The sequence below is a fragment of the Gallus gallus genome, chromosome 17, assembly GCF_016699485.2.
Source record: "Gallus gallus isolate bGalGal1 chromosome 17, bGalGal1.mat.broiler.GRCg7b, whole genome shotgun sequence".
NCBI classification, from domain to species: domain Eukaryota; kingdom Metazoa; phylum Chordata; class Aves; order Galliformes; family Phasianidae; genus Gallus; species Gallus gallus.
The window spans coordinates 1758359-1778735 of record NC_052548.1 but is presented as its reverse complement, the minus strand read 5'-3'; the positions used below and the strand labels follow the sequence as shown (position 1 = coordinate 1778735).

At 47.8% G+C, this 20377-nt stretch overlaps 1 protein-coding gene across 7 annotated transcripts in view; it reads left to right on the top strand.

Moving 5' to 3' along the window:
- ZNF618 (zinc finger protein 618) overlaps nt 1–20377 on the top strand; it is a 145294-nt gene that overhangs the window by 95322 nt on the left and 29595 nt on the right. For all 7 annotated transcript variants that reach the window (XM_015279648.4, XM_040649200.2, XM_040649191.2 and 4 more), the window contains 4 exons: nt 12409–12498; nt 13859–13894; nt 14650–14727; nt 15708–15797. In XM_015279648.4, the coding sequence (XP_015135134.1) occupies nt 12409–12498; nt 13859–13894; nt 14650–14727; nt 15708–15797 (294 nt within the window). The remainder of the gene's footprint in view (nt 1–12408; nt 12499–13858; nt 13895–14649; nt 14728–15707; nt 15798–20377) is intronic.

The window sequence follows — 20377 nt, the reverse complement described above, 5'->3', positions numbered from 1 at the left end:
TTTCTTCCTAGGCAAGGATGACCAGTTTGACGGGCTGTTCCCATGGAAGGGTCTGGCAGTCATTTCTGAGATGTTTTCATGTCTGTGTTATTTGCTCCAGACTTTTCAAAGTCCTCGGGAAGAAGGTGTTTGTGCTAGATCTGCACCATCATTCTCCATGGAAATTCCATTCATGTTTAAGAGAGTTAGAAACTTTGTAAAAACAGTCTCCCTCCTGCTGCTCGCATACCATGGGAAATTCTTGGCAACCTGAGAGATAGCTAAATAAAACCACTGGCAAGCAGGGGTCCCCAGACCCTTCCCTGCAGGGATGGTGCCAGCAGTGTGGCTCCAGGCAGCTTCACCTCGGGTGTGAGCAGGTGCTTTGCAGGTTGCCTTCAGTGCACCTTTCTCAGTTTAGGGACAAGAGTTAGGCTGTGACGATTGTTGGATCAGTGACTGCTAAGTGACTGCTTAGTGATTGCTAAGTCACTTCCCATCCTTTATCAGCAGTCCCGGATGAATGGAGACTTGCCAGTGTGACACCCTGCTGCAAGAAAAGTTGGAAGGATGATCCAGGGAACTGCAGGCTGTCAGCTTGACCTCCGTGTCAGAGAAGGTCATGGCACAGGTCATCTTGAGTGTGCTCGTGCAGCATGTGCAGGTCAACCAGGGGATCAGGCCCAGGCAGCATGAGCTCAGGAAAGGCAGGTCCTGCCTGACTAACCTGATCTCCTTTTGTGGCTGGGTGACCCACCCCGTGGGTGTGGGAAGGGCTGTGGATACGGTCTACCTAGACTTGAATAAAGCTTTTAACCGTGTCTCCCACAGCATTCTCCTAGAGAAGCTGAAGCCCGTGGCTTGGACAGGTGTACTCTTTGCTGGGTGAAGAAATGGCTGGATGGCTGGGCCCGGAGAGTGGTGGTGAATGGAGTTACATCCAGCTGGTGACCGGTCTCAGTGGTGGATCTCAGCGATCAATACTGGGGCTGACCCTGTTTAACTTATTAATTGATGACCTGGACGGGGGAACTGAGTGCACCCTCAGTAAGGGTACAGCTGACATCATGTTGGGGTGAAGCGTTGATCTGCCTGAGGGTAGGAAGGTCCAGCAGAGGGATCTGGACAGGCTGATCAATGGGCTGAGGCCAATGAGATGACAAGACCAGGTACCAGGTCCTGCACTTTGATCACAACAACCCCTGACATCACTACAGCCCTCTGCTGTACACTACAGCTCTGTGGGCTTGAGCTGACAGCCAGCAGAACACGAGCCAGCAGTGTGCCCAGGTGGCCAAGAAGGCCCACGGCATCCTGGCTTGTGTCAGCAGCAGTGCAGCCAGCAGGAGCAGGAGGGGATCGTCCCTCTGTACGGCACTGGTGGGGCCGCACCTCAGTGCTGTGCTCAGTGCTGGGCCCTCACTGCAGTGCAGACGTGGAGGCCCTGGAGCGTGTCCAGAGATGGGCATGGAGCTGTGAGGGATCTGGAGCACAAGTGTGATGGGGAGCAGCTGAGGGAGCTGGGATGGGTCAGTGTGGAGAAGAGGAGCTCAGGGGAGGTTCAGATTGGGTGTTAGGAAACGTTTCTTCTCATAAAGAGTGTTTGGGCACTGGTGCAGGCTGCCCAGAGAGTGGTGGAGTCACAGTCCCTGGAGGTGTTCAGGCGGAGGGTAGATGTGACACTGGTGGAGAAGAGTTGTACCTTTCCTGGAACTTTTAATAGAGATGCTGTGAAAAGTGGGAAAAATCAGAAAGAAGTGATTTGCAGAGCATGAATTTTATCTGTGGTGTGCTGATCACTGTGGCTGAGTCTGGACAAGCTAGCTGCTGATGTGGTTTGATCTGCTTTTTTGAGGACCATGATCCCCAAGGTGTAGTAGTTTAAAAGCAGGTGTTTCTCCTAAGGCATGCAGGCTGCTCCGTGATGCAGGCACTGCTACCAGCTACGTACTCTGCGGAGTGCCAGAAGGTAACGTGGAAAAGAAGCTCCTCTTGTACAGTTCTGTTGAAACAGTTCCCTTGCTTTCCTTCCTGTCAATGTCACACTTTGTCACTATGGCAAATCTGTGACACTTAGTGCAGATTTGAAGGCCACTAATGGTCGTTTTCTGACAAATCCCGTTCTTTCTGTCTCCATCCTCAACTTCTGTGTACATGCAGTGCTGGAAAGCTGGATTTTGAGCTGTTTCTCAAAAGCAGATGTTTGTGCTTCTGCTGCCTGTGGGTTACTCCCGTGCAGCTCAATGGACCCCACTGTACAGGAGATGCCCAAAAGCAGAGCGCACATCCTGTCTATAAACCCAGACCGTTGTGTGCCTGGCAGCTCTTTCACTTGTTCTTTAAATTCTAGCAGAAATGGGAGCAGTTTCCCTATCATGTTTGTACATCCTGTGAGCAGCCCCATAGGCTGAGAAACCACGGCCCAGATCCAATGGATGCCAGCTCTGACCTCAGATAACACAACTGGTTTTTTACCTTGCGCCTGTTGGCCTCTCTGTTGTGTTGGAGCCCATTTCTCCTGTTTGCAAAGAGTTTTTGTACAGTCTTGCAGGTGATGCTGTTTACCAAATATTTCAGACCGAAATTCCCAGCTTAGAGCTACTTTTTGATGTATTATGAATTGCTTTTGTTGTTAAAGAGTGCTGCATTACTGCATTGGGGGTATAAAGCTTTTATAATGGAAGGCTTACTCAGATGTTGATATCCTACAGAGAGGAAAACAGAGATCTCTCCTGCAGGAAAGGCGGCACAGCTGGAAATGAGGAGAGTTGTTAAGTTTTTTTGATACAGTCCGGGCTTCAGCATCTCTGCAGCTCAGAACTGGCCCTTAATGAGAGACTGAGATGGATGGGCTTCGCTCTTCTTTCCTACAGAGCAAGGAGCTGACGGAAATCATCCTGCTATAGTGAAATGCTGAGGAGTGTTTCAGCTCCAGGGCCACCAGTGCTGCCAATGCAGCCTGGGAATGGAATGCTGGTCGACATGCCTTGCATGTGCATTGAGTGGCACACAAGAGGGTAAAGCAAGGAAGGAGGTGATGTACAGCATCTGCTGTGTTGTCACAAGGTTAAAAGCTGCTGTTAAGGTCAGGTGCCTGTGCAATGCAGTGGGACCAAGGTGGCTGTCAGAAGAGGTGCCCCAGCTGCAGATGGATGCGGTGACGGATGCAGTGCTGTGTCCCGTGGGTTTGGGGTTGCTGGCTGAATGCTGTCACCACCCCTTGCTCAGAACTGGGCCCTGAGGGAGCACACTGGAGGCGCAGCAGAGCTGCCTGCCCACATGCCTTGTGCTGCAGCACCTGCATCGCTGCACGTCTTGGCAGGTGCTGTACCAAATGTGAGCCATTTCTGATTGCCAGATCTTCACACATCGGCTGCTCGAGGTGTAGCTAGATAGCTTTTAGTTTGTGGCGCTCTTGGACTCCTGGAAAGCTGGCTGTGAATTCTCATCAGGTTGGTGGTGCTGGGGATTGAGCTGCTCGAGAATGGGCTGTACCTGTGCTGTCACCAGCAGTGTCCCACTGGTGCTGATGCACTGGCTGGATGCTGAGCACAGCACATAGCACTGACTGTGAGCAGTGCCAGCTCCCCTTCCTGCCTGTGGGTGCTGCAGCCTGCAAGCTCACCTGTGGCTTTCTTTCCAGTGTCTTAGCCAAATGTTTGGACTCATCGCTTGTGTGCAGGACAGTGGCTGTGAGCGTCTCTGCTGTGTGGCATGGTTTAGTTGGAGGAAGAAAAATAATTTATTTCTTTTTTAAATAGTAAATATTCCACAACCCCGTAAATGAAAGAAAAAACAAAAGATTGGCCTGATCTTTTAAAAACAGATTTCCCTCTGGGCTCTGACTAAGCATGAGAAAGTTCAGGCTGAAAGGGAATTTGTTCAGAAAAGCAGTGAAAGGTTAGGAGTGAGGATGTGGGCTGGAATGTGCCTTGCAGTCGTGGTGCTAATGCCTCACATGTGCAAAAACATCTTAAAAGTTGTGAATTCACCCCATTAAATTAACTTGTTCAGAACGAGGGTTTCCTTGCCCACAGCCCTTACACGTGCAGGATAGGGTGATTTCTGTGTTCTGACTGGTGATGGAAGGACTTGTAAGTAGTTTGCTGCTGTTAATTCCAGGTTAAGGAAGAGCCCTGACCATCTACATGTCTTCATTAGTTTTAAGTATTCAAATTTGCAACCTTAATGTTTCCTTAAAGTGTATTTTAGCCTTTGATTTCCTTTAACTCTTCGGAGATTAACTGAGCGAAAAGTGGGCAGTGTCACTGTTGTGGTAAAGCCCCCTCGTGCCTTGCACAGCCTGATGTGAATGCAGTGTGTGGCTGCACACCCACGTACACGTGCCACAGCCAGCAGTTACTCATTTGCAACTTTGATTAATTTTTCCAGTGTTCTTATTTAATAATACTCCTGCTCCTTGGGGAAAGCTATAAAAATGGGTTTTATTTTTTAATGCGTTTGCATTTTAAGTAGGTAAAGTCTCTTTAGATTCCCATTTGCCTAACGAGTAGATGAATGCGTTCATCTTCAAACGGTCTGAGACCAGGAATGATAAATTCCTGTGCAGGAGGAGGACATTATGAAAGTAATAAGGGACTGAGTCTGTGGTCTGCAGCTTTGTAGCTCTGGGAAGGGCCAGTTGCTTTCTGTGTAGTTTTAGTCAGAGGTTTTAGAAAGAAGGTTTCAGGTTTTCTGTATATCTGTGGATTTCATGTGATCTTATAAAAAAAAAAGAAAGAATTTCTCCCTCTTTCTCAGATTCTGAGCAAACAGACCATGTTTACAGAAATCTGGATGTTAATACCTTGCAGCAAATCTCTTTCACCATTCCTAGGCAACAAACTTGAAGGAATATATATTTATTCTAATAGAAAGGGTAAGAGCTGTAGTAATCCCATGTTCCATTCATCCATCAGTTTGTCCTGAAAATGCCAGGAGAGCTTTTCTGAAGATAGAATTACATCCCTCCCCTTTCATCAGGAAGTGATACGCTTTCCATCCTGCAACGTGGGCTGAAATGTAGCAACAGAAAAGGTATACAGACATCAGTGTCATTAATGATCCCGAATTCTTTCAGCCTGCCCCTTTCTCTGCTGAGCATTTCAACAACATTATATCAGAATAGCACATAAAACTCTTACTTTAAGTGTCTTTGAAATGTATTAAACGCTCTCCCAGTCAGTTGTAAGCCACGAGGTGCAGCAGACTGCCCTGCTGTGTAACCCAGCCTGCCTTACCACAGTGCTCAGGATTCTCACCTTTAAGGGTCTCAATAACCAGGAAAGGCAGATCAATGCAAGGATTGCATTCTTAAGATCTCCTCCTTTCAACCTGAGCATAAAGGTTAGATCTCCAAATTGTTGTGGACAGTTGTACAGAGAAGGCTTTCCTCTCTCCTGTATCATTCCCAGTTTATTTTCATTTTATTCTTTATGGAGGGTTAAGGTGCTGGGATCTCCTTCAGGACTGCTCAGTCGTTTAACTATCTATATCGCTTTTCCTTTCCACTTTGGAAACTGAATCCCCATCTGGAAATCACAGTAACAACATTTCTAATCAAAGACAAATGAGTAGGAAAAAAGTCAAAATGAGGTTTGTTTTCCTTCATGCAGCCCTTCATGCTGCACCATTTAATCGGAGCAGTTGTGGAGCAGACGAGCAGTGTTCATTCTCAGCCAAACCTGATTTGAAAGGAGTTCAAAATAAAATGGCCCCTGTTGTATCTTGTGCATAATTCCATAATATGGGCTGAATTGAATTTTTCACTTGCAGTGGGGATTCAGCATCCATGTTAGTGGGAAAAAAAGTAGTATTGATGAACAGTGAGGTGTGTACGGGTGTACCTGTTGTCGTTATGTGGAATGGATGCTGTTCCTTGTCGAGTTTCTGGTAGGAGAACATCAGCGCTCTTTCCAACATTCTTTTGCTTACACTGAGTTAAAATTTAAATGGGAAAGGATCCGGCACTGCCCCGAATTGACACCAGAATGAAATAAGCACAAAACTCGATCTGCTGGCGTTAATTATATTGTCTGGCATGTCTGATTCGTGGCACGGAATCTGAACATCCTGTTCGTAAAGCTGATTTGGGGGATAATTGCAAAATGCCATAATATTTTCACTTTAAATTGTTGATACTTGCCATCTGTTTTGATTCAACTACAATGTACTTTTAAGTGTAGAAGGAAACGCAGTGACGTGCAGCAGCCAGGCAGCTCCTGGGAAGGGTTTTCTGTCTCTCTATCCAGTGAGCACAACACGGAGCTCTGTACTCCCAGAAGGTGAAGGAAAACACCACCCCGTGTGGCCATCCTGTGATGCAGAAGGGGCTGCCTGGCTGTCAGCAGTGGATTTGGGATGTTCTGCGCTGTACAGAATTTCCTGTTCATCTGGCGTTGGGTTCCCACACCTGGGAGGATTGCATCCAGCCCTGGACACATGGGATTGAAATATCCATCGTGCTGACCACTCAGGTGGTGCATGGGTTGGATAAAACATCATGGAATTCAGAGAGTTCACTGCCCACCGACTTGAAAGCAGCCTGTAAAGCACTGTAAGGTGAAATCAGCCCTGTAGCTGCTGAGCCCGCAGCTCAGCCACATTCCTTGGTTGGGGATGGCCTGGCTGTCTGCGGCTGTGTGACTGCCTTCTTCTTGGCTTGTCACTTAGGAGCCCTGCTGGGAGGCATGGGAAGCGCCACGCTAGGCCAGGCTGCTGTGTGCCTGAATGTCTGCTGTGACAAAGGCCAAACGTTGGCGGGAAGGAAGGAAGTGATCCTGAAATGAGTGATCTCGGAATAGCCCACAGGGAGTTTTGTCCTAACCCCCAACTTAGGAGCTGCAGCCGTAGGAGCCTTTGTGTGTGAGGAATTCTCTCCTTTCCAAGTTTCTGGATTTTATGATTATTTAATCCTTACTAATATAACTTGGGATACTTTAATCCTCTTGCGGGGTTGCTGCTGACTTTGGGCTTACTGCTACTCCCTTTGCAAGGAATTTTTGCCATTAGACACCTTTGAGTTGAGCTCTGCAACAGCTTGCCACTGGTTTTTACTGGCAATTCTCTCCTTGGCTGTAAAATGCCAGGTGTAAAGCTCCCGACTGCAGTGCTGGAGTGAGGAGTGGAGGGAGGGCTGCAGGCAGTGAGCGCACATGCTCTCTCCCCACTGCCAGTCTGGTGTCTAGAAGAGAGCTCCTAAAGATGCCAAAGGGCAACGTCAGAGGAACTGCCTTGGGTCTGCCTGGGAAATGTCCTGAAAGCTGAGGAAGCGATAAATGTGGCCTCGTCTCTCCAGGTGCTCGTCTGGCTTCTGAAAGACAGTAGAAGTCTCTCTCTGAGCTGTCTTTGTGCCACAGAAACAAGCGAGGATCCCTGATGGCTTTTCTCTGGCTGTTGTAAGGAGGCAGTAGCTGTACAGTGAGTATTCTTCTAGGGATACTGCTCAGGTCATCCACGTGTTGGACACTGCTCAGAAAGGCGTTTTCCAGTGATGGACATGGAGAACATACCTCAGAAAACGCCTGTCTTTCCTGTTGCTTTCTTTGCATCAGCTGGCTTAGTCACGGTGGCTTTGGATCTCAGTGGAGAGCGCTGGAGTTGGTGGTTGTTCCTTTCAGTGCAGCAGACATCCCAGGAAAGATGATGTTCAGGTGCTCCTCACTCACCGGCGCGCTGCATTCACCACCAGCGGGACACGTCAGCACTGCAGCGTCTGCCCGCGGCTTTCCAGGAACGTGAAACCAAGCAGCAGAGTGTCTCACAGACTGTTCACAACCCGCTGGCCTTGGCTGGAGGGCAGTGCTGTCACTTGGTTGTCATAGAGACCTCACTCCGAAAGCGGCGTCACGGCCTCGTAGGGATGACAGCTCAACCTATTGCAGCAGGCTTAGCTGTCAGAAATAAAGCAACCTCCCCTGGCAGGGATGTTGCTGGGCTTTATGAACTGCTTGGGCAACCTTGGTTCCTGGGGTGAGCCAGGAGTGAGGGATTCCTGGGGATTAGTGCTTCCTTCACCGTTCCCAAACCTCCTGGTGGGAAGGTACCATGTGATCATGGAGCAGGGCAGGTAATGCTGGGGTACTGTGCAGACTGCCCTCTTCTCCTTACATACTTTGCTGGTTTTTTTGCACACCGGGAGCTGGGAGTGCTGCTGGATTGCAGCAGCAGTTCAGCAGGCTGTTGCAACTTCTGTTCACCCGTTTTGCATTTCCACATTTGGAGACTGTCCCAAACACACAGCTGTGCTGTGCTCTCTAAGGGTGGAATCACTTAAGTTTGAGGAGTATCCGCAGAGTGCCTGGTTGCTGCGAGAGCTCCTGTGGCTTCTTCCATGCGAAAGGTGAATGTGATTCTGGGGCAGACAAAGCTTACTGCTCACCATGGGGAAACCCTTTGGCAGTCCCACAGCCTGTTGTGCCGACACCCCGTTCTGAGCACTCAGCGGGCAGTGTGATCTCATCCTTGCAGGGCTGTCATTTGGATGATGCATGTAGCTGTTTCCAGTTTGGGTTTCTGTGATGCTGTGCAGAGCTCAGCACAGCGGAAATTTGAGTTGTGCGCTTTGTGTGGTCTCGGGTTCCTGCGCTGATGAGGGCGGTTTAATTGATCAGTATTTTTAGCTTGCGATACAGAAGTCCTGACCTTTCAACAAGTCTGATTGCTATTGTTCCCTTCTGGGTTTCTACAGCAGCAGAATCCGGAGGTCCTGGGCCAAGTGCCCTGAGGAACGAAGTCTCTTTTGCCTGCCACCGCTGGGCACGTGCTCTCTGCCCACCCTCTTTCCTGCCAAAATGAAATATGTGTTTTCTTCTCTGCTGGATATCTGAAGCAAAACAGCTGAAAGATCTCAAACTGTTCAACGCTGTGTCTGGGAAGAAAGATGACCTGGCTGCTGCTCCCTGGGGCGGTGTTTCAGGAGCCACAAGTCACTGCTGAGCACAGACTGCACGACAGCACTGCCGGCAGCAGCCCTGCAGGCAGGCAGAGAGCAGTGCGTTCCCTGGCTTGTACTGCAAGCAGCGTGGTTGAAAATGCCTTCTGATCCCCGAGTTGGGGTGCTTGCAACGCCTGTTTGCCATGTTGGTATGCCAGCCCTTCACATCTGCGGAGCTGCTTTGTGACATGGCTCCTTTTGTAGAGGTGATGCTGTCCTTCAGTGCGTGCATTCCATGGCACCAGCTGTGGGCTGACTGCGGGTATAGGGCTGTCGTGCTGCAGCTCCTCCTGAATCCTGCTCCCTTCTGAAAGACTCAGGAGCACGGAGAAGGAATTGTATTTGCTGGAGTTTGTTGTGGGTTTTTGTGTGGGTTTTTTTTTAAACTGGATGCCCTTTAAACGTTTTGAAACTAGGTTTGTAGCAGTGTAATGTGCTGCTTGCTCAGCTTGCAGCAGGGATGCTGGACTGTCACCTAAAAAGTAATTAACAAAATCAGCCATAAGTAAAGGCAGTGAACCTGCAAGAGTCTCATGTAGCTCTTCCCACTGACAGCTGTGCTGCTGCATATAGCAGGTGTGGTACCCAGGTTGGATCCTACTCTGCCTGGTGCAGGTTATGTGGTATGAGTTAGAAGGTGTCCAGCAGCATATGCAGGCTTGTTATGCTCACTGAGCTCCTTGCTGAGGAAGCTGTTGTGCCTCGGAGGAGCACAGGAGGTGTCTTTGGGCTGCCAGCAATGACAGCTTTATTGGCTACAGCCTGGAACTGCGGAGCAGCCCTACAAGAGTAACTGCTGCTCAGAGAGGGGAAAGCTTCACTCCACACGAGCAGCCTGCTGCTGTGTTCTCTGCAGAGCTCCTCGTATCTGCGACTTGGCACTGCTCGCTGAGCGTTATCTCCGTGACACAGAGAGGAGCAGCTCAGTACCAATACCAGCTGGAACAAATTCTCACTTGTCGTAATGAAGGTTGTTCTTCCTTAGGGAAAGCAGTCCCCTAACAGAGCAAACCAAACCCTGTTCTGGTCTGCACCTAGTGTGTGCTTTCATTGCCCTGCGCTGCCCAGGGAACGAAGTGGTCACCCAGTCAGAACCAGCCCTGACAGTGCCATCCCCACAGTCTCCTGAGTTACAGGAGCCGTCCTTTGCTTTGCCTGTTGGACCTGTGAGCTGTTACCCCATTGCCGTGGTGTGCCCAGCTTTTCCTTTCATTTTCTTCCATTGAGTGTTATTACTGAGCACCTTGCTTCCAAGCTAAGGCTGTAGTAGTTTTCTTCCTCCAAACAGAGATATTCAAAGTGCTCAGCGTTAGGTACTCCTCTGAAGAATTAGCGTTCAGTTATCTGCTGCATGGCTCATTACTCTTCAAGAAGGAGGTTGGCTTCTTGTCTTTGGGAAGCCCAGTGATGTGGGACTGATTACTGAGGACTTGTTATGAATTTTCGCTGCTAATAATTGTCTGTATTTTTTCACAGTGGGTACACAGGTACTCACTAGGAATCATTAGATTCCCTCTGTTGTCACGTAGGGCCCTGGGTAGATTAAGACCCTCTGCACATTGTATGACCACAGAAGAAGATTGTGTGAGATTACTGATGAGCTGTAATTAGATGTGTCTTTGCAGTGACTCCCAGTACTTCTGTCACTTGGATGCTGTTGTTTCGCTTCTCTCCATCCTCCTGCAGCAGTGGATCCTTTGTGTCTTGCTCTGTGCATCTGTGCTCTGTCTCACTTTTCATCCTGGACTTTAAAAAATCCTTTCTGTCTGGCTTGCATTGCTCTGCTCTAATTAAGATAAAAATATCTTCTGGTAGCAGAAGCAAAGTTCCAGTGCCCGGCTGTTGAACACCTGGCATATTTGGTGGTGTTCTCCCATACATCACTGTAGCTCTACTTCCATTCTGCCAAGCGGACTAAAGAGTGGGAAGTGCAACTTCATGCAGTGCTGCAACCCTAAGCTGGACTGCAAAACCAAGTCCATGGTTGGATTGTATCGATGCATGTGAGCTTTAAATATATATCTCTGATGTAGATAAAATGATGGACACACAAAATAAAAGATGACTTAATGTGCATACTCTAGAGCATTTGAATGCAGCATGGAGGAGATAGGAGCAAACATCGCTTTGGTTCTCTGATGTACACGGGTGCAGCCAGTGGAGCTGCGGATCTGCAGCAATGAATGTGCACAGCCCTGGCTCCCTCCTGCCATCAGGTGCAGCCCTTTAGTTTTAGCATGCTTTGTAGCTGCCCAAACTGATGCGTTCTGCTCTGCTTGCAACAGGTCAGCAGCACATGGGCTGTCAGCTGCTGTGGCCACTGTGGAGACAGCGCTGCAGATGGCACAGAGTGGCTGCCTGGGGGTGAGGGCGTGTAGCTGATAGCAGGAGGTGGAAGAACCTCACCAGTCTGACCAGCAAAGATGTTCTCAGGGGTATGGCACCTCTGCTCCGATTTTCTTCTTAGATAGGCACAGTATCTGGACAGAGACTTTCACCATCCCAGTCAGAGGAGAACAGATCCATAAGCAACCTGAGATCTTTGTGTGTCTGGCTTCCCCTCCCCGGCCTGATGTGGCCAGGCCTAGGGGATCTGACAGAGAGCTGAGCATGCGTTAGGGTTAGTATAGCTCGGCTCAGCATTCTGTTTCCTGTGGAATTGGAGCTGTGCCAGCAGCATCTCCCCGGTGTTTCCAGGGGTCCTGCAGGTCATTGTCCCAACTCAGAGGTACCACAGCCTGCTGCAAACCTTGCTGCATTGCTCCTCAGAGCGGTAGCAGCAAGGAGAACAAAACTCCCCTTTTGGAGATGTTTTCAGGTCTTACTCTGATCTGTGACAGGACAGGGTTTGTGCAGGGATGGAGCCAGCCCACCTGTGTGAGTGCACACAGGGACACGGGGCAGCACAGGGCTGCAGCAGGGGGGGAATGTGGGAAGGGGCTGGTGTGAGGGAGCAGACAGCAAATAGCAGTGGGGATAACTGTGATGAAGGGGAAGGTAGCTGTTGTTGCTGGGGTGAACAAAGTGTTTGTTCCAGCATGCCCACGCAGGACCCTGGGTGCAGATAGTAAGTGGTTGGCAGCAGCAGTGAGAACCAGGCATGGTGGGAGCACACACACAGCCAGTCCCTGCCTTTAGGTGGCATGTTCTGACTTCAGCTTCTAACAGCATGTATCTAGGCTTTGAGTTCAGTTCCGCCAGCTCATCCCATCCTGTCTGTACTGTGAGCCAGGAGATTTCAGCAGGGCCTGCTGTGAGGTCCTATGGGGCTTCACAGGAGAGCAGAGCTGCCTGACTGTGAAATAGAAATGCAGAATGTAAGTGTGGTGCTCACCGGGGTCAGTGTGAAGCAGCGGCTGTCTGCGTGCCTAAGAAATTCCACAGGGCATGTGGGGTGGACGTAACTGCTTGGGGAGTGTGACTGAGCAGTGTTGTCTGAAGCACTTGCTTTTTACTTGAAGGTTTCTAAAGTGTCTTTTTTTTTCTTCCTGCAGACAACTTTAGGTACACGTGTGACATTTGTGGGAAAAAATATAAGTATTACAGCTGCTTCCAAGAGCACAGAGACCTGCACGCCGTGGATGGTGAGTACTGTTTTAATGCTTAGGTACCCAAGCTAGAATGAGAAGTCAGTGCCATGTGACTCTGATGAAGGCCAGATGTGGTCCTGTAGGACCTCGCAGCCCTGACGTGTGGATGTGTTGCAGCATCCCTTGCTTGCCTTTGTCACAGTCCCCGGGCTCTGCAGGGAGAAGGCTGCTGGGCTTCATTCTCTGCGTGCATCAAAACAACACCCTCTGCTGGGACCTGTGGTCCTTGCAGTCCCCCATCTGTATTCCTGTTTATGATTAAGACGGGTATCTTATTGCTGAGTGCCCCAAGGTAAATGGTCAGTTTGGCTGCTGGCTAGACAGGAGTTGGTTGTCTTTTGGTTTCTTACTTCACAGGTTTGTTCCTAACGTACTCCTTTGTGACAAGCAGTGTTTCAGAGTTGAGAAATATTGTTTCATTCTTGTTAATCACTATGGTAGTGATCTGATGCTGTTCAGCCCAGCTCTTCCTATGCAAATTTAGATGTGGTCGAGACAGTGACACTCCAGCAGCAGCAGATACCCTCCTCCAGGAGCACTTCGTTTCGTTTTCCTATATGGGACAGAATAGAAACAGCAACATACTGTCTTTCATTTGCCTGCCTGTGCTTGCAGGGCATTTAAAGCCCCTCCATGTGGAGCCCACAGCTACTGCAAACCCTCATTGCACATGCTGGCAGCCTGCTGGTGCTGCTCCTCACCTGGCAGGGGAGGGAGGGAGGCTTGGCAGGAAGTTTCATTTAGCTGGAACATCTCAAAAAAAACAAGTGTTTTTTTACAGTAAGTGTTATCCAAAAAGGTTTCCTGACTAAATGTCCTCAAAGAGCAGCACGTGCTCTCTTGCAGTACCACTAGCACGTACTTACCAGAATTAAATGTGTGGGGCTAAAAATTGCTGTGAGACAGACGTGTCTGCTCCTGTCAGAAGTACCTGCATGGCTGTGGCTCAGGAAGCTCTTGCTAGGCTTATGAGAGGGCTTTGGACATAGTTTCCACTAGTTTCTTGCAAAGCCAGTGTCCATCACGGCTTCACCAAGGGACCAGATGTGTGTCAGCAAACAGAAGTGTGAAGCTGGAGTGCATCCGAACTTCCCATCTGTTCCCACTGAACTTCAGCTGTGTCCATGTTAGAACAAAGGCCATGAGAATCTTTGTATTTTAGGGCTGGGCATGCTCAAATAGTTCCTGTGTGGATGCTGATGGGAAGAGGAGGGACTGGGGCTCAGAGCCTGGTGTGTTCTGTGGGGCTGAAACATGCTGAAGCGGTGTGTGAAGTACAGGAGGAAAACACGGCCATTTAAGAGGATTTAATTTCTCTTTTGTTTCTTCCCCTCCTTTTTCTATTCTGTGTTAGTTTTTAGTGTGGAAGGGGCCCCAGAAAACCGGGCAGGTAAGCTGAGATCCTTCGTGTGCTTTATTTCACAAACCTTTTCAAGCATTCAGTAGTTCAGGCACAGCAGGTCTGATTCTACACTTGTAAGAGTCCAAGGAGTTTTGTCACTGTTGCACTGGGAGAGAAGCATCCTCTGTTCCTCCCTGGCGTGTACACCCCATAGGTTAATGCCCAGCCCTAGTAGATCCCAGGCTTTTGTTATAAATACAATTGATCAGGCTTCTGAAAAATCAAAGAAACAGCTATTCCATATCTCAGGTGATTTAGTGACTCGTTCAAGGCATAAGTTAAGTTATTTTATAAAGTGGGTTGGGTTCTGATTTGCTTTGAGCTGTGCTGTGAGATGTTAGAAAGTCACTGGTCAGTGTCTGGTAACTGACTTGCTGGCATTCTGCATTACTGTGCCCACTTTCAGACATTAAAACATCATTAGGTGGGAGATGCACTGGAAGAAAATCAGAAAAAGTAAATCAGCCTCTGTTTGTTCAGTGTTTCTTCAAGCAAAATCCAACACATTATTTATGTGTAAGGCAGGTTACTGGGCTGGAAGGGGTTTATTATCTGCCTAGGGCACCTGAGGTGGAAGAGGGACAAGTCAGACAGAGGGATCATTGGGTTTGTAATTCATGTTTTGAAATCTTGTTACAGATCAAAATATCATTACAGATGCAGGAGCATTCAGTGCCTGTGCAGCTGTAGAAGGAAAACCTGAGGGTGTTGTCAGCTCTCTTTCTGGTTCTGTTCTCTTGCAGACCCCTATGACCAGGCCGTCATAGCAGCAGAAGAAGTGAAGGAGGAGGAGCCAGAACCGTTCCAGAAGATTGGTCCAAGTATGAGTTATTTTAGAGCTTCACACCTGAAAGAGGAAACACAAGGGTTTCAAATCTGGCATTAGCAAAGATGTTGGGACCTCAGGGGTGGTGAAAGATACCTTATGGCTCAAGTGAACGCTAGCCATCACCAGCCCTGGCCCTGAGAAGTGCAGCTTTGTAATGTTTTGTGTTCAAGAGCTCTGCTAAGAGAGGAGGGAGGAAGTTTAAAAGAAAAGCAAAGTGGTAGCAATTAAAGAGGGTCCTCGGGTGTATTGGCAGAGTGGGCAATGTTTGCATGCATGCTGCCTCTGTGGTGGATTCATCAAACACATCCAAGGGAAACAAAAAAGGGACCAAATTTTGTCCTCTATATTCGTTTCCATTTTGGATACAGTTGATGAACCCTGGGTTTTCCTTCAGCTTGCAGCTTACTGTCAATTCTGTACTTCCCAGCACTGGCAGGAACAGAAGGTATCTGCGTGTGGTTACACCACTCCATTTTTTCAAGTACCCCCAGAACACAGATTGGCACAGAAGAACTCATTGCAAGAGGAATCAATTCCAATATAAACATTCTGTAATTAAGACTTGAACTTGACAACTCTATTTCCTGATTTGACTGTCCCTGTTGTCCATGCATCACAAACCATCTGTAAATGGAAGACAAAATCGTCTGTAGTGTAGACTTTAAAAATGGATTCTCTCCTTTGCTTTACACACTTACCTGCTGAAATTTCAGACAATCTCTTGTACCTTGTTCAGTTCTGCTGGAGTTGGTCCATCACTGGACGCTTGCTTTAACTGCTGTCTTTTTGGGCAGAAAAGAATTTTAGGGCAATTATAGGGCAGTTAAATTCCCAGTGCAAGAGGAAAATGCTCTGGTGTTCCTCTTTTTGTCACCTGGCTAGTTTCTATGTTAGGAGTCAAGAAGTCAGTGATTTTGTGAGAGGTTGCTGCACTCTTTCTGATTTTTTTTTAAATGTATTTCATCTTCACAGAAACTGGCAATTATACCTGTGAATTCTGTGGCAAGCAGTACAAATACTACACTCCATACCAAGAGCACGTGGCACTGCATGCACCTATTAGTGAGTATCCTGCTGGAAGTCTTTCATTACAAAGTATGATATACAGTGGTTGGTGATAAAGATGAGGGCTGCAGGAGAGAGTATCATTCTTGTGGGTCCTTCCACTGGACCCTGTGGGGTGACAGCTGGCAGGCTGCAGATCATGTGCTGACCAGGGCACTGCAAAGCTGAGCTGGAATCTCCTACAGGAACCCTGTTACTGTTAGGTGTCTGATGTCACTGAGCTTTTCCCAAAGCCCGTGCCATTCCTCATGTGTTCCTTGGGGCTTGATACTTTATTTTGTTGCTTAACTAAAAGCTCCAGTACCCTAAGTGTACATTACAAAGAGATGCACAAACTTTTCTAGCCTCCCCTAAGTAATAAGTAACATACATCCTAGTGGGGAAGCATCTTTCTTAGGAGCTTCTGAGAAACTATTGCAGACAGCAAGTTCAAACTGGTTTTCAGAATCATGTGAATTACTTTGGCAGCTTGCTACTAAATCACAGGCAATAAAATATTTATTTCAGGGAGCTCGGGAAAAGGCAGTTCTCAGCATACTGCACGGCACTACGATCTGCACTCTGGAGGGACACTACGATCTGCACTCCCCAGACAAAGGGGAGGCTGTAATGAGCAATTAAGTGTAATTCAGTGCATAAGTCTAGTAAAAATAGTTGAGAAGCTCTGGCTACATTCTGGTTTGGGATGCCTTGAAAGTACGCAGAGAAGTTTTTTGCCCCTGAACTTTGTGCTTTTTTCATAGCATTGCCCTGTGCTGTGTTGCAGTTCATGTGCTGTAAGCCAGCATAGTTGCTCTTTGGCCCATGTTTGCCAGGCTGCCAGCTTTTTGGCTGATGATGGAGATGGATGAACTGAGCTCATTAGATTAAGTCGATTTTGTTAGCTGCTCATCTGCAGCCAGCAGAGGGAGCGCACACTCCTTCCTTGCCAAAATGAGTTTCAGTTGAGCTCTAAAGTTATTTTAATAAGGCAGCTTTAGTTTTAAACTTACATAGAAATAAATTGGGAACATAATCCACCAGGCCATTACTTTGAAGGTAGGTCAAAGCTTGGTGGCTCTTGACAGCTCCCATGTAGGTCTTTGTAATATGGAGATAGACCAGGATGATGGTAGAAGATGTGGGGCATAGAAAACCTCTGCCACTGCCCTCACACAGTTGATCTTCTCATCTTCATGGGACTTAACCCAGTGCTTATGTTTGTACGTGTAACGGTTATTCCTAAACAACCCTGCATCCTCAAATTCCACTTCCCAGAGTAGATAGCAGTCTTAACGTGGGTGCCTTCAGGTGCTCAGAAAAGCTGCTGGAATTGAAGAGCAGTAGCTCAATCTCATAGAATAAATGGACCCACAGACACCAAAGCTTGGACGTCTTTAATCTGCTCATGTGCAGATAATCAAAGAAACATGGTTGTTGTATGGCTAAGGAGCAGTGTGCTGTGACTAGTGTATGTTGAATCTCTGCTCCACAAGAACAGATCATTATCTTCCCAGTACATCCCATTTCAAGGGGATTTATCACTGAGGATCTCTCTCCCTCCTCCCAGCCATCTGTAATAATAGGCTGCAGCTGCTGGTTCCAGCCCAGGCTATCCTATAAAAGAAAAACACAACCATTCCTCTTTTAGAAGGATTTGCCTGAAGCAGGCTGTGCAAGTCTGACTGCAGATACAAATGGTCCATGCAGATACTTCTTTCTGTGCAGCGTGCAGTCATGGGATCATCTGCCCAGCATAAGGCTTAGGGCTTGTGCTGTGAGCTCGATGTATGTTATTTAGCTGCTGTAAGCCAGGACAGTCTGAAACTGTAATTTGGAGAAGTCAGAAAACCAAGTGTTAAGAGAGCTGCTGAGTGAAAACCTGAGCCATAAAGGGTCAGGATCCCTGCTGTCTAGGGCAGCATTCGCCAAACAGGAAGGTTTGGCTTTCCCAGTTGTCGTGAGTATTGCAGGAGGTGGCACGTTGATTTGAGTGCTGAGGTTGGAGCCATTCTTGGACCATGGTTTGTGTAGTAACCTTTGCAAAGGAGAAAAAGCCTGTCCCTACTTCAGATTAGACCAACAGTCACGGAGAGAACATGTCCAGTCCTTAAAGCAAGTATCTTTAACTAAGAGGACACTTAAGAACAGATCAGGATAATACTACCATAAGGTTTAAATCCTCCTTATAAACTTTTTCCCTTTTTTTTTTTACGTTTTTTTTCCTCTCTTAGTTGCCATGACCAGTAAGATTTATGAGTTACAGTGACAAACCGCTAACCCTGATGAGCATACAGGAGAGGGTGAGATTAGCTCCCAGGCAGACTGGCCCATATGTCCTCCCACCTTGCTACTGCTCTTCCTAAAACCAAGGTCCTTTGAGTTAGCTGTGAATACCCGGTTTCTGATGCAGTGCACAGCTGGCTTTTCTGAGCCCCCAGCGGTCGCAGGAAGTAAAGCTGAGACTCTGTCTTTACCTTGGCTGTACCCTCATGGTTATATGGCAAATGCTGAAAAATTAGCCTTATAGAATAAAGAATGCATTTCAGTATCACCAATCCAGCTTTTTGGGTCTCTCTGCTAGAGTGCAAACTTCCCTTCCGGAGCCTGTCTTTCTGTTTTTTTGTGATAATGGAATTAAAAGTTATTGAAAAGAGGCTAAAACAAAGACTCCTATCCTGCAGAGTCTATGGAGCCTTCCAGGATAATTTTTGGTCAGTGCTGCTCGATATCTGCTGTCTGGAAAAGCACTCTGCTGTGGGGGTCACTGGAATTGCTAATGCCAAATGTCTCCTTCAGAAGTCCCCTTTTGGTAGTGAGGAGATAGGGCTTTTTCCTAAAGCTAGAGCTGAGTTGTTGCTCTTTTAGAATATTGATACTTAGAGTGTTTTTATTGGCCAACAGATCTGCTCAGTCTAGGAAGGATGTCAGGTGCTGTTTCCAAAAAAAAATTAAAAAAGAAATTGTAGCATTGTAGGCATGGTCGTCGTTCCACATTTGTAGGTAACTGTGCTACTGCAAATGCTCTCAGATGTTGTGCTTACAGTGCAGAGCAAACTTAGTGCATTAGGGGTGTGGACAGTCTGGAAAAGCCTCTGAGGTTAGGCTGTAGCTTCCTCAGTCCAGGATTTCCTGGTAACTGCAGGTATGGCAACCGACTCCACAGTCATGGAAGCGCCTGGTGAGAGCTCTGATGTCTGCACAGCTATCCACAGCCGTTGCTTCTGGGATGAAAATCTGTTGTGATGTCAGGTCCTCAGTGTGCTAATAAGTCTTGATGGCTGTGAGCAGCCTCACATGAGGCCTCCGCTCACACACCAAACCCCTGTGCCAGCTCAGCTGTGTCAGTCTCTCTTCCTGTGCTACCCTATAGGATATCAGTTTCCAGCTCAGTTGTAGACATGCCCATGCCTGACCGTGGATCTTGTTGACCAGACCCTGACTTCTTAGCTTTACCTCAATTGTGTCACATCACCCTGGACCTCCTTAAGGATTGCTGGGCTGTGTGTGACCTTGCTGATCCTCGTGAGACCAGATCTTGCCTCCCACCTGTGAATTGACCTGTCAGCTTCACCATGGACGTGCTTCATCACCGACAGCCTTCCTCATGACCCAGACTCCTGGCTGACCTGGCTGCCATCTCTATGCCTGCCCAGCTGAGGCTGTGCGATGGAATCTGGCTCATGAGACCACTGCCCTGCCAGCCCTCTGCTCATACTGGGCTTCTGAGGAGACAGCCAGACCTCCCTGCATGTTGACGCCTGAGGTGCTCATGGAAATCCATCAAGCCTGACTGCTCAATTACTTTTCTTATTGTGAAGGGCACTGGGTACAATTGGTTCATCAAAAGATGTTCGAACACTTGCAGTGTTTCTTGAAGATAGGTGCCATCAGGGCTTTTCCTCCTAAGGAAAGCAGTTCTTTGTGGCAGTGTGTCTAGTATCCCCTCAGGTCCTGCCCAACCAAGAAAATAAAAAGTAGATTCCAGTTGTGTGTCTTTCCTTCCTCCATTTCATTGAGTAAAACCTGGAAGTTCTGATTTTTTTTCCCACTCTCTAAACCTGAAGTGCCTTAATTTCTTATACAACAGAAATGTTTGTGTAAAGAAGCACATGAAGAATCTGATAGATTTGAGCACTGGGTTTGTGCAGTGGAAAGTTCTGTTTCCAATAGCAGAGGTTTCCACTTAATGTACGGAATTTGAGGCCACTGCTGAGGAATCTGTTTCCATCATGTCCATTAAAGAGAGATTTTTCTCCAGTGGCAGTGGTATAATACCATCTGAATGACATTTTTAGCCATATTTCCTATCCATCCTGGCAAGATCTTTCTGAAGAAATATGATACAGAAATTGTTAGTGTAAACTTCTACCTGCAGTATGGTAAGCTGCTCAGAGAATCTGGTAACCTGTTATGGTGGTGCATTGTGGCTGTGTGGATTTGTGTATCTTCCAGAGAGATGCGTTGAAACGTCTGCTAGACTCTCCTTTACTGTAGCAGCTTGCTATTCTTAGAGCTTGAAGTTCTTAGCAAAGCCAGGAGAGACCACTGATCTCTGAACTGACTGGAGTAAAGCATGCTGTGACTTGCTTTGACTT